The sequence below is a fragment of the Aureococcus anophagefferens genome (genome assembly GCF_000186865.1).
Source record: "Aureococcus anophagefferens unplaced genomic scaffold AURANscaffold_6, whole genome shotgun sequence".
Taxonomy (NCBI): Eukaryota; class Pelagophyceae; order Pelagomonadales; family Pelagomonadaceae; genus Aureococcus; species Aureococcus anophagefferens.
Window position 1 is genome coordinate 599982 of NW_008705566.1, and position 12912 is coordinate 612893.

General features: G+C 72.7%; 2 protein-coding genes across 2 annotated transcripts; one reads left to right on the plus strand and one right to left on the minus strand.

Annotated features, from left to right (window-relative positions):
- Nucleotides 1–8979: 8979 nt before the first annotated feature.
- Nucleotides 8980–9423, plus strand: AURANDRAFT_7475 (hypothetical protein; the record flags this gene model as incomplete). Its single annotated transcript, XM_009037148.1, has 1 exon — nucleotides 8980–9423. A coding segment is annotated over one exon (444 nt), but the record flags the coding sequence as incomplete, so codon positions are not given.
- Nucleotides 9424–10782: 1359 nt separating this feature from the next.
- Nucleotides 10783–11097, minus strand: AURANDRAFT_8873 (hypothetical protein; the record flags this gene model as incomplete). The annotated part of the gene is made up of 1 exon (XM_009037165.1): nucleotides 10783–11097. A coding segment is annotated over one exon (315 nt), but the record flags the coding sequence as incomplete, so codon positions are not given.
- Nucleotides 11098–12912: the final 1815 nt, after the last annotated feature.

Below are 12912 nucleotides of genomic sequence, written 5' to 3' on the forward strand. Positions count from 1 at the left end.
AGCCGCCTTCGTTCGCAGGTCCAAGGAGAAGGGGCTCAGTTCGGAGCGCATCTTCGAGTACTTTGACGCCAACGGCGACGGCAAGATCACCAAGGAGGAGTTCAAGACGGGTCTCTACAACCTCGACCCCATCCGCTTCAAACTCAACGACGCGCAGATCGACCAGCTCGTCAAGCTCTTCGACAAGGACGGCGACGGCGAGGTCGACATGGACGGCGCGTCCCCCGCGCCTCCGCGCGCCGCGCCCGACGTTCGCGCGCGTCGCCCCGCGCGCGGCGTCCCCGACGCGCGCGCGCCCCGCCGCAGAGTTCAAGAACTACTGCTTCAACATGAAAAACCTCGCGTGGAAGGCGGAGAAGCTGCGCAAATCGCGCGCCTCCGCGGACTCCACGGCGTCGATGGCCTCGAAGGCCCCCGACGCCGCGGCGGCGCCCGCGGCCGCCGAGGGCGGCGAGGCGGCGCCGGCCGTCGCGGAGGCGACGCCGCCGGCGACGTGAGCCCCGCCGCACGCCGGCGGCGCTTCGCCCAGCGACGACTGATCCTGGAGCTCCGCCGGCGCCAAAAAGCTCGCCGCCCCCGACGCCCCCCATCACGCCCATCCTAAAGAAGCACCGACCTGCGTGCGGCGAGCTTTGCTCGCTCGGTCGTTTACCGGCTCATGACGGGCGATCTCCTCGGGTTTAAAAAAATCGCCGGTGGTACATTCAAAATGGGATCCCGGTGGCGCCGGCCCTTTCAAAACGGCGAGCGCGTGGATCCAGAATAGCACGCGTTCCGAGTATCCTGCGAGCGCGCCTGAACTTGTTGCCTTTATTTTGCGACCATCTCTCGGGCCCCGAAGCAGCCAGAACTTGGCAGAAGCCACTGGCGGTGCTGCCCGGCATCGGCCGGGGGAGTCGACGCGTCGCGTGACATGTCCCAGCGGCGCGCGTCGCTCGCGGGTCTGGGCGGGGGCATCCGGCGCCCGGGGGGCTCCCAGGGGGACCCCCCGGTGGAGGTGCAGAAGGACGGCTCCGTCGGGGGCAAGGGCACGGCGAGCGACGCCGAGGCGGCGAAGGCGGCCCGGCGACGGCAGTCGCTGAGCATGATGAGCGCCGGCAGCATGGGCGGGGGCATGAACACGGCCATGAAGGACCACATCTGCAAGCAGAGCGGCATCACCGACGACACGCCGCCGCAGGAGAAGATGGACATCGTGCTCAAGCTCGCCAAGGAGAAGGGGAAGACGGCGGAGCAGATCTTCAAGTACTTCGACAAGGACGGCGACGCGCGCATCACGCCCGACGAGTTCAAGCGGGGCATCGAGGAGCTCGACCCCATGCGGTTCAAGATGTCGGACGAGGAGATGGACGGCCTCGTGAAGAAGTTCGACAAGGACCAGGACGGCACGGTCGACATGTCGGAGTTCCGCACCTACTGCTACAACCTGCCGGGCCTCGCCTGGAAGAAGGAGCGCCTCAAACAGAAACTCGACGCGAAGAAGGACTCGCCGCGCGCGCCCGAGTCGCCGACGGCCGCGGCGCCCGTCCCCGCGCCGCACGTCTCCGTCGCCGTCGCCGCCCAGTGAGGGCGCGACCCCGCGGAGCCCCGCGCGAATTCCAGCCCCCCGCCCCCCCCGACCACGAAACAGCTGTCCCGCCAAGTGTCCCCCCGCTCGCACCACCGCTCCTGTCGCACGCCGCAGGGCCGCCGTCCGGCCACCTCGCCAGTAAGGTTGATTGGTTCCGAGGCGACGGGGCAGGCGGGGGGCCTCTCACGCGTTGACCCAGGCCGGGTCCGACGCGTTGAGCGTGTTGATCTCGCGGAGCGCGGTCGCGTCGACCCACGCGCACTGGCAGCAGTAGGCCGCGGCGTCGGGCCGGTCCTCGGCCTCGGCGAGGAGCTTCGCCGCGTCGGGGTAGAAGTTGCGGAAGTGCATGTAGCCCGCGGTCGGCTTCCAGGCCTTGCCGACGAAGCGGCTCACGGCGTGCGCGCACTTGGTGCAGCGGATGCCCGCGGAGACGACCCTCTTCATCTTCGACGGGGCGCCGACGTCGAAGCGGGCCCCGCCCAGCAGGGCCTTGCCCCGCGCCGGGCGCGCCCCGCCGCCGGCGGCATTCCGCGGCTCGCCCGCGGCGCTCGCCGCCGACGACCGCTCGCTGAGGCGGCTGAAGAGCGAGCTCGCGCCGCCGCCGCCGCGCGCGTACGCGGGCGTCGCGTGCGCCGGCGCGGGCCGCGGCGGGTCCGCGGCGGGCGGCGCGTCGCGGCGCGGCGGCGGCGCGTCGAAGGACGGCGCGGCGTCGACGTCGAAGGACGGCGCGGCGGCCGCGGCGGCCGCGCGCGTCGGCGCCGCGGGCGCGTCCGCGCGCGCGCGCTGGCGCGCGGGCACGCCGAAGGCGTCGAAGGCCGCGGACTGGGGCAGGCCGAAGGTCGGCGCGTCGAAGGAGCTCCGCGCCGCGCCGCCGAAGGGCGACGCGCCGGGGCTCTCGAAGCGCCGCGGCGGCGTCCGCGCGGCGTCGTCGCCGCGCGGCGGCGTGCGGCTGCCCCGGCCGTCGCTCCGCGGCGACGTGCGCTTGTCCGGCGTCAGCGTCGGGTAGGGCTCGCGGCGGCGCATCTTCGACGGCGTGCCGGCCTTCTTGCCCTTGGCGGGCGAGCCCCGGCTCCGGTTCGTCGCGTCGCGGAGCGGCTTCTTCGCCGACCCGACGCGCTTCTTGAAGCGGCCCTTGCGCAGCAGGGTCTGGTACTGCGGCGGGGCGTTCGGGCGTCGGGCGCCGCGCGCGGATGTCGCGGGGGGGGGGCGCGGGGGGCAGCCCCCGGGGGCGGCGCGCCGCGCGGGCGGGGCTGCACGCACCCGGTGGAAATCGGCGGGCTTCTTCTTCGTGGGCGGCGTCGGATTGGCGTACTCAGCGAGTGAATGCTGTAACATGGGTCACGCGCGCCGACGGCATAAACAACTCCGAAGATTGCGAGATGGCGCTCCGCGTCGCTGTGATCCGAGCTGGGCCTGCGATCAACGTCTTTTTGGGTGGGTGCACGGCAGCGTCGACCCGGTTGATCCGGGGTTGAAGTTTAAAACAGCGGCGGCGCTCACGCGCGCGTCGAGAAGACGACGTCGACGTCGGCGCCCGGCGCCGGGCCGATGATGCCGAGCCCGACGCGGGACGGGTCCGACGGCGGCACGGGCGCGGCCGGGTCCGCGAGGGCGACGTCGTAGCGGGAGAGGAGGACGGCGAGGAAGGCCTTGATCTCGCGGCGCGCGAAGATGCGGCCCGGGCACAGGGAGATGCCGCCGCCGAAGGGCATGAGCGGCGTCCGCGGGTTCGCCAGGTAGCGGTCGAGGACGAACTTCTCCGGGTCCGCGCCGACGCGCGCCGCGTCGAAGTGGACCAGAGGCGGGTAGAGCGCGACGCGGTCGCGCCGCCGCAGCCGGAACCCCGCGCCCGGCAGGACGTAGTCGCCGACGACGACGCGGCGCACCGTGAGCGACGCCGTCGCGAGGCGGAGCGCCTCGGAGATGGCGCCGTCGAGCACCGGGAACGCGCCGTCGTCCTCGAGCGCCTCCGCGACGGACGCGGCGCCGCGGAGCCCCGCGGCGACGTCGGCGACGACGCGCCGCCGCGCCGCCGCGTCGCGCGCGAGCCAGTAGGTCGTCCAGAGCGCCGCGGGGATTGTGTTCGCCGCGGAGGCCCAGACCATCGTCGTCTGGATGCGGCCGTGGCTGTCGGGCCGCCAGGGCCGCCCCGCCTCGGCCTCGCACCGCGCGAACAGCTCGCGCCGGCTCCGCAGCAGGGCCGAGACGGTCGCGTCGCCCGACGCGTAGAGCGGGTCCGTCCGGTAGCGGTCCGCGACGCGCGCGAGCGCGCTCGCGGCCGCGGGGAACGCGGAGGCCGGCGCGCCGCCGGCGAGGTAGGCGAACTTGCCGTCGAAGGCCTTGAAGTCGTCGAAGCAGGCCGGCGTCGCGAAGCTCGAGTCGCCCGTGAGCGCGCGCATCGTCGCGAGCCACAGCGGCGCGGCGAGCGTCTCGAAGAGCGGCCTCCGTCCCGCGAGCGCCGCCAGCGACTGCTCCAGCGCCGCCGCCGCGGCGGCCGTGAGCTCGCGGAGGTGCTCGGGCTTCTGGAGGCAGCGCACGAACTGCTGGTGCGCGACCCTGTCCGTCGCGTCCGCGAACGCGTCCGCGACGTCCGCCCGCGCGACGCCGAAGGCGCCCTCCGTGACGTCCATGCCCGTGGACCGGAACTCGAGGCGCCCGGCGGGCTCGCGCAGCACCCTGGGCCACAGGCCCGGGTCCGCGACGAAGGCCGTGCGCTCGCCGGCGACCGTCGCGACGAAGACGGGGCTCCCGAGCGCCTCCGCGGACGTCTTCAGGAACTCGAGCGGCGCCGCGCCGAAGGCGACGGCGCTGCCGAGGACGGGCACCCAGGACCAGACCACGGGCGGCTCGCCGGGCCGGCGCCGGTTCTGGTAGAGGAGGCCGCCGACGTAGGCGCAGACGACCAAGGCCAGGCACTGCATCTGCCAGGCGGTGTTGGCGTAGGCCGCCGCGGCCGTCATCGCCGCGACGCACGACGCATAGAGGTACTCGGGACACTGCTTGGCGGTCGTTTCTATTGTTTTTTTGGCTACGGTGCCGTCCATGCCGACGACCACGGAGGAAGACATCTCGCTGGCCTCGTTTTTTTCCGCAGTTCGCCAATCCGGGTTGTTGAGGTTCACTAAACGCACATCGGGGCAGCGTTAAGGCATAGACGCCGCCGTTCTGCGCGCACCACCGCGGCGCGTCGACGAAGCGCCATGCCGCCGCGCAGCGTCGACGAGTGGCTCGAGAGCATCAAGTACGGCTACGGCCGGCGCTACGTGAGCTTCTTCGACGAGCTCGGCGTCGAGGACGAGGACGACCTCCGGCGCATGAAGGACGCGCGCGTCGAGGAGCTGCGCCGCCTGCTGGAGCGCAGCGGCATCAAGCCCGTGCAGATGGACTACCTCACGGACGCCGTCGACGAGGTCCGCGGCGCCGGGCGGGGCTGGGGCGACGCGGAGGCGCGGCCGGCGGCCGAGGGCTTCGCGGGCGAGCCGCGCGAGCGGCCGCGGTCCGCGTCCGGCGGCCGCGAGGCCTACGGCGCGCCGCCGGACGCGGCGCGGCCGGCGTCGCCCCAGCGGCCCCAGTCCGCGTCGGCGGCGCGGCGCAAGCCCCGGCGCGACGCGGCGCCCGACTACGCCGTCGAGGACCGCGCGCTCGTCGAGCGCGGCCGGCCCCGGTCCGCGCCCGCGTCCAAACCGGGGTCCTTCGCGCGGAGCCTCGTGCTCCCCCAGCCGCCCAGCGCCGGCGGCTACTGGGCCCAGCCGGCGCCCGCGGACCTGCCGGTGACGCTCGTGAGCCCCGAGCCGAAGCGCGCGCGGAGCCCGAAGCGCGAGGCGCCCGGCTACGAGTCCCTGCGGCGCCGCCAGGTCACGGAGACGCTGGGCCGCCGGCGCCGCGAGCAGCACGCGACGGCGTCCTGGGAGGAGGAGGACGCCGACCGCGCCATGCGCGACGCCGCGGGCCGGGCGACGTGCCGGGTCCGCCGCGACGGCTCGGGCGTCTGGCGCCTCGACATCGACCCGAGCCGCCAGCTCGTCTACAAGCGCATCTCCGCGCCCGTGCGCGTCGACGGCGACCACAAGGCGGCCATCAAGGTCCAGCGGGAGCACGCCGAGGAGATGCGGAAGGTCTTCTCGCACCGCGTCAAGGTCAACCGCGACAAGGACGGCCTCTGGGCCATGAACCTGAAGAAGCCCGAGACGAAGGAGATGGACGCGGACCGCGTCGAGACCTGGCGGCGCGTCACGCAGCCCTTCCGCCTCAAGGGCGTCCACGTCCAGAGCATCGCGGAGATATCCGCCGAGGACCGCGAGAAGGAGGCGGCGAAGAAGCACTTCTACTACGCGTCCAAGGAGTCCCAGGAGTGGTGCACGCGCATGGCCCAGCCGCTCCGCGCGGCGGAGAAGTTCTCCAACTTCAGCCCCCGGGGGATTAACTGAGCCTGCCTTACTGGTCCTCCTCCTTCTTCTTTTTGCCGCCGCCGAACATGCCCATGAGCTTTCCCATGAAGTCCGCGTCCTCGTCGACGTAGCCCTGGTCCGCGTAGGGCAGGCGCAGGTCGAAGCGCTCGCCGTTGTCGTACTGGCCGCCGACGCCGGCCTCGCCGCCCACGCCGAAGGACGGCAGCGGCAGCGGGATGCCGCCCTCGCGCTTTTCGCCGTCGACGCCCAGCCCCGTCTTGAGGTCGCCGATCTTGCCCTCCTTGCGCATCTTCTTCCACGCGATGAGCGGGTCCGCCGTCGGGTCCCGCTGGAACGCCCAGCGGTCGACCTGCTCTTTCTGCGCCTGCACCCGCTTCTCGTCGACCTTCTTGAAGTAGTCGCGCGTCTTGTCCTTGTCCTGCCGCCGGCTCAGGATTTCTTTCTGCTCCCGCATCATCTCGTCCTTCCAGTCGTCGTTCTTCGCGTCGTCCTTGCCGTCGAACCAGCCCCGGAGCGCCATCGAGCGCTGCGGGGCGGTCGGGGCGACGAACGCCGACGCGCAGGCGACGACGAGGAGTAGGCGCATGGATGTCACGAACTCTGCGCCCATAAGATCGGCCGCTTCGGCTACCTGGATGACGATCTCTGCTCCCATAAGATCGGCTCGAACGCTCGCCGCCGCGCCGTTCGGGCAATTCGGCCACAGGCCTGAGGCTCCTCGTCGGACGCCGCGGCCTTCAGCGCGTAAACACGCCCAGCGACCCAGCCGCACCGCCTCACACCGCGCTGCGAGTTCGCCGGACGCGCCGCGCTCCGAACCGCGGCGGAGACCCATGTTCGTCCAGTCCCCGCCGCAGCCGCCGCCGTCGCCGCACGCCGCGGCGCCCGCGGCGCCGTTCACGCCGCACGAGCACGCCCTCTTCGTCGAGGGCGTCGAGGTGTTTTGCAACCAGTCCGGCGCGCCCGTCGGCGACGCCGCCTGGCGCCACATCGCCGCGCACGTGCGGACGCGGACGCCCGACGAGATCAAGGCGCACGCGCAGTACTACCTCATGAGCCTCCAGTCGCGCAACCCGGAGATCACGCGCGTCCCGCCGCGTCCCGCGCGAGCCGCCGCGCGCGGGCGACGCGCCGGAACACGCGCGGCAAAAACATATTTCGCGCGCGCGCGACGTTCCCGTTTCGCTTCCGCGGCCGCGCGGCCGCGTCCCACTCGCGTCCTCCCAGGCTCGCGTCGACGGCGGGCACGTGGACGCCGGCGTGGTCGCCGGCGGAGAACAAGGCCTTCGAGAACGCCCTCGCGACCTACGAGGAGGGCGACGCGGACCGATGGACGAAGATCGCCGCGCTCCTCCCGGCCAAGTCCGCCGCGGACGTGCAGCAGTGGTACGAGCGGCTCCTCGGGGACCTCCTCGAGATCGAGCGCGGCGCGGGGCAACGAGGCTAGCCGCGGCCGGCGCCGCCCGCGCGACGCGGACTTTTGTTAGGCACGCGGGCCTTACGCGCGTCCGCTACGCCTTACACGCGCGCTTCGCGTCGAGCTCGCGCCCGAGCGCCGCGAGCGCCGCGTGGCGCGGCGCGAGGTGCGCGTCGGCGGCCCGCTGGGCCGCGGGCGTCGCCGCGCGGTTCTTCCGGTCGCTGTCCGCGCGCGCGTTGAAGCGGCCCGCGCCGAGCAGCGTCTCGTGGCCCTTGGAGTACTTCTCCGACGTCGCGACCATGGCGCGTCGCGCCCGGTCGTCCACGTCCACCCCGAAGAAGTGCGGGAAGACGTCGTCGACGAGCGCCGCGGTCATGTCCGCCGTGTACTCCAACACGCGCCCGCAGCCGTCGTGGCCCGCCTTGGCCGCCGCGAGGGCGCCGTCGCAGAGGTGCGCCAGGTGCGCGGCGCAGTAGTCCTCCGGCGGCGCGTCCGCGCAGCCGTCCAGCAGCGCGCAGACGTCCTTCGGCGTTCGTCGTTGCTTCGCGACGCAGACGGCCCTCCCGAAACCGCGGGCGCCGTGGGACATCAGCACCTGCACGGGATCGCGGTGGATGAAGAGCCAGGGCACGTCCGGGAAGGCGTCGAGCACGTCGGCCATGCGCGCGGACACGGCGCTCTGAAATTTCACGAAGAGCTTCGCGTGCGGCCCCCGGGCCCCGTCCCGCGTCGTCGGCGCGCCCAGCAGCGCCACGTAGTCTCTCAGCGCCTCCCGGAGCGCCGCGCGCGACGCCTTGCGCGACTCGGGCAGGCGCATGCCCTCGGAGTAGACGAGGTGCGACGGCACCGCCGCCAGCAAATTCGCGGCGAGCGTCGAGCCGACGCGGCTCTCGTGGAAGATGAAGGCCGACGGTTTCAGCGGCGGGCCGAGCTTGCGCGCCGCGGCGGCGGCGTCGGCGAGCTTCACCTCCTTGCGCCGGTCGGCGCCGCCGCAGCCCGACTTTTGCTGCAGCGCCGTGAACTTGGGCGCGTCGTGCGGCGCGCGCCAGTAGCGGTCCCAGTCGACGAGGCACATGGTCACGGACCAGCGCACGCCGCTGTCGCCGAACTCGCGCGCCGTCGTCTGGATGGGCACCCAGAGCTCCGGGATGTGCACCGACGCGTAGGGCGTGGCGTCGTCGGCCGCCGGCGATGCGTCGTCGCCGCGCAGCGTCGTGTCGCGGAAGCGCGCGCTCGCCGCCGGTATGAGCCACGGCGCGGCGAGGAAGAGAAACATGGCGCAACAGGCCCAGCGCTCCGCCGCCGCTCGCGCAGCGCTGCGCGCGGGACGATAGCCCATCGCGGCGCCCGCTGCTCAGCGCTGAGTAAACTTTGCCTTTATGAACTTCAGCAACGCATCAAAGCCGCAAAATTATGTCATTATGGGCTGCCTGATGCTGCGCCATCTACTCTGCTGCGCCGCGCTGCGGCGCGGCCTCGCGCAGGGCGACGCCTACGCGCGGCGCATGCAGCCCCGCTACCACGTGGCGCCGGAGCGGAACTGGCTCAACGACCCCAACGGCCTGGCGCAGGTCGACGGCGTCTACCACGTCTTCTTCCAGCACAACGAGCGCGCGGCGACGTGGGGCAACATCGTCTGGGGCCACGCGACGAGCACGGACCTCGCGCGGTGGACGCGCGAGCCGCCCATCCTCCGCGACCCGCCGCCCTACGAGGCCGGCGGCGCCTGGAGCGGCTCGCTCGCGCGCGTCGGCGGGCGCCTCGCGGCGCTCTACACGTGCGTCGACGGCGCGCGCGCGAACCGCCAGTGCGCGGCGTTCCCGGAGGACGCGACGCTGAGGCGGTGGGTCCGCGCGGTGGAGAACCCCGTCGTCGCGGCGCCGCCGCCGGGCGTGCCCGGGTCCCTCTTCCGCGACCCGACGGAGGCCTTCGCCTGGCGGGGGCGGACCTACGCGGGCGTCGGCGCGTCGCTGGACGGCCGCGGCGCCGTGCTCCTCTACGAGGCCGCGTCCGCGACGAACTGGACCTACGCGGGGCCGCTCTGGCGCGCGCCGCCGCCGCCGCCGGGCTGCCGGGGCTGGACCGACGGCCCGCGCTGCGCGTCGATGATGGTCGAGTGCCCGGACCTCTTCGCCCTCGGCGGCGACCGCTACGCCCTCAAGGCGAGCCTCGGCGGCCGCCTGCGGCGCGACGTCGTCCTCGTCGGGACGATGAGCGGCGACCCGCCGGCCTTCGCGCCGGAGGCGCCGCGGCCGCGCTGCGGCGGCGGCGGCTTCCGGCCCGCGGCCGACGCCGCGGCGGACGCCGAATTCGGGACGCGCCTCGACTGCGGCGGCGCCTACGCGGCGAAGAGTTTCACGGACGACCGCGGCCGGCGCCTGAGCCCGGCCCCGCGTCCCGCGGCCATTTTCGAGAGATTTGGGGTGGGAACACGAGGAGACATCGTCACCGTCATGCTCGGTAGGCCTGGCCTGGGTCCGCGACGCCGCGCCGGCGAGCTTGCCCTACGACGGCGCCTTGACGCTGCCGCGCGTCCTCACCTGGTCCGAAGCCTGCGGCTGCCTGCTCGCGCGCTTCGCGCCCGACCTCGAGGCGCTGCGCGTCGGCGAGCCGCTCGCGGCCGAGGCGGCGGACCAGCGCCTCGCCTTCGTCGGCGACGGCCTCGCCGACGCCGCGGAGCTCCGGCTCGCCGTCGACCGGCCCGCGGACGCGAAGAACTTCTACCGCTGCGTCGTCCAGCTCTCGCGGCGCCGCAAGACGCTCATGGCGTCGGTCTGGTGCAACGCGCCCGACGACCGCGGCGATTCGGCCTGCGCGGTCGGCGTCGAGGACGCGCTCACGACCGCGGGGCTCGCGAGCCGGACGCGGCGGGACGCGAACGCGACCGCGCGCGCCCAGGCGCGCTACTTCGAGAGCCTCACGCTGCCGGACCGGCGCCTCCGGGAGAGGACCGCGCACTGCGCCATGTCGCTGACGCTCCGGGGCGGCGAGCCCCTGGCCTTCGCGATCTACGTCGACGGCTCCCTCGTCGAGTGGGACGTCGGCGGCGGCCGGACGGCCTGCGCGCACCGCTGGTACGACGCGCTCGACGCGCCGGCCGACGGCGCGCTCCGCGTGTCGGCCGTGGCCCACGGCCCCCGCGCGGGGCGCCGGGAGCCGCCCTTCGCCGCGCACCTCACGGCGTGGCGCCTCGCCCCCGCGTTTCGCGAGGTTGGTTAGGTGAACTGGGTCTTCGTCTCGTCGTCGTCGGCGTAGTCCTCGAAGTCGTCGTCGTCGTCGTCGTCGCCGTCCTCGGAGACGGCCTTGGCCTCGGCCTCCTCGTAGGGGCACTCCGTGAGGCCCGGCTGCTGGATGAGGGGCTTGGTCCAGTGGGGCCGCGTGTGCCAGCGCAGCAGCTCGAGGTCGAAGATGAGCTTCGCGTTGGGCGGGATGAGCGGCTTGACGCCGTCGGAGCCGTAGCCGTACTCGGGCGAGATCGTCAGCTTCGACCGCTCGCCGAAGGACATCTGGAGCACGCCCCGGTCCCAGCCGCGGATGACCTGGCCGATGCCCAGCACGAACTCGAAGGTGCGCTTCGACTTGCGCGTGTTCTCGATCTCCTTGCCGCCGTCGTGGAGCTTGCAGACGTAGTGGCACCGGACGACGTCGCCGATCTGCGGGTACGTCTCCTCGTCGCCCGGGAAGAGCACCTCGATCTGCACGTTGTCCCGGTCCTGCTTCAGCTCCAGCAGCTCCTCCTCCGTCGGCAGGAGGTCGTCCTCGTCGACGTCGTCCGCCGCGAGGACCTCGGGCCCGAGGTCGTCGTTCTCGCTCGACGAGCTCGACGACGACGACGCGCCCTGGGACTCGTCGTCGTCCATGTCGTCCTCGACGTCGTCGTCCTCGACATCTAAATCGTCGCCGCCGTTCTCCCGGCGCTCGTAGCGGAGCTTGTACTTGCGGAGCGCGACGTCGATCCTCCGCTGGTGGAGCCGCTTCGTGATGCCCAGCTCCTTGAAGTCGTCCTCGTCCATGTTCAGCAGCAAGAGGCCGTCGACCTTGGAGGCCAGCAGCGACGGCACGTGCTCCTCGAGGTCCAGCTCCAGGAACCAGGCGACGACGTGCTCGTTGCGCCACTCGTCGAAGTTCTTCGCGCGCTTCTGCCCCTTGAGGGCGTCGGCCATGCGCTTCAATCTCACCTCCTTGCCGAGCTGCTCGTAGGTGCCCTGCTTGACCTCCTCGATCTCCGCCTCCTTCTCCTCGAGGCGCGCCTTGAGCGCCTTGATCTCCTCGTCGCGGCTCACGATGAGCGCGGAGTCGGGCCCGAGCTGCGGCGCCGCGTCCGCGCCCAAGAGATGCATCTTGTCCGCCGGGTTGTCCCAGCGCACCTCCTTCGTGACCGTGTTCGTGTAGTAGTACTCGCCGCTGTCCGGGTCGAAGTCCTTGCGGTAGATCTCGGGCATGAGCGCGTTGACGCGCCGCCTCGCCAACTTGGCGCGGAACACGGCCTGGATCGTCGTCGCCTTGCCCACGGCCGCCCGGTCGTTGCGGTAGGGCGGCATGGCCCGCAGGACGATGGGCAGGTCCCAGTGCGACTCGCCCGTCATCTTGTTGTAGTAGAAGTAGTCCTCGCTCTCGGCGTCGTAGCCCACCTCGTAGACCGACCGCGCGACGGCGAGCAGCCGGTTCGCGCCGGACTTGAGCCGCACGACGGCCTGGATCTTCGACGCCGCCACGCGCCGCACCTTCCACGCCGGCGCGTCCATGTCGAGCGGCGCCATGGCTGCCGTTGAGGGCGTCCAAAACCTCGAGCGCGCGCGGGCTGCCCGAGACAGCGCGGACGGCAGAGCTTACGTCTCCAATGCACGCCGTGTTGAACCTGTTGAGATTCCCGTTTCCCGCCCAGCTCGCTTCGCTCTCCCGAAGCGGACATCCACTCTGCTTCGCGCGCAACCCGCACGCACCCCCAAAAACACCCCCGCACCCGCTCTCTCGCCCCCCGGTCCCGTCCCCGTAGGCGCACGGACCCTTCATCGTCTTTTTTTAGAGACTCTCCCGCCCCGCGCGCGACTTGAATCGCGTATCCTTCTCCCGACGTTCCTTTCAAAAGAGAGCATGTCTTCCCTCCGCGTGACCGCCGCCATCACGCCCACGAAGAGCCGCAAGCGCTCCGCCGCCGCCGCCGCCGTCGTCACCCCGCCCAAGGGCAAGAAGACCAAGGCCGCCGCGCCGACGCCGTCGACGCCCGTCGACGAGGGCAAGTGGCGCCAGGCCATGCGCGCCTCCGGCGCCCGCCCCCGCGCGCGCCCCGCCCCCGCGCCCCCGCGCCGCGCCCTCACGCGCCCCGCCCCCCAGGTCCATCTTCCGCAAGTTCATGCCCGGCCTCGGCCACGACGGCGTCGGCCTCTACGGCACGCTGACGAACGCGACGATGCGGCGCATGATCGAGAAGGTCGAGTGCGAGGACCGCACGCACGTCGACGTCGGCGCCGCCGACGGCAAGGTGCTGCTGGGCGCCATGGCCCTCGGCGCGCGCC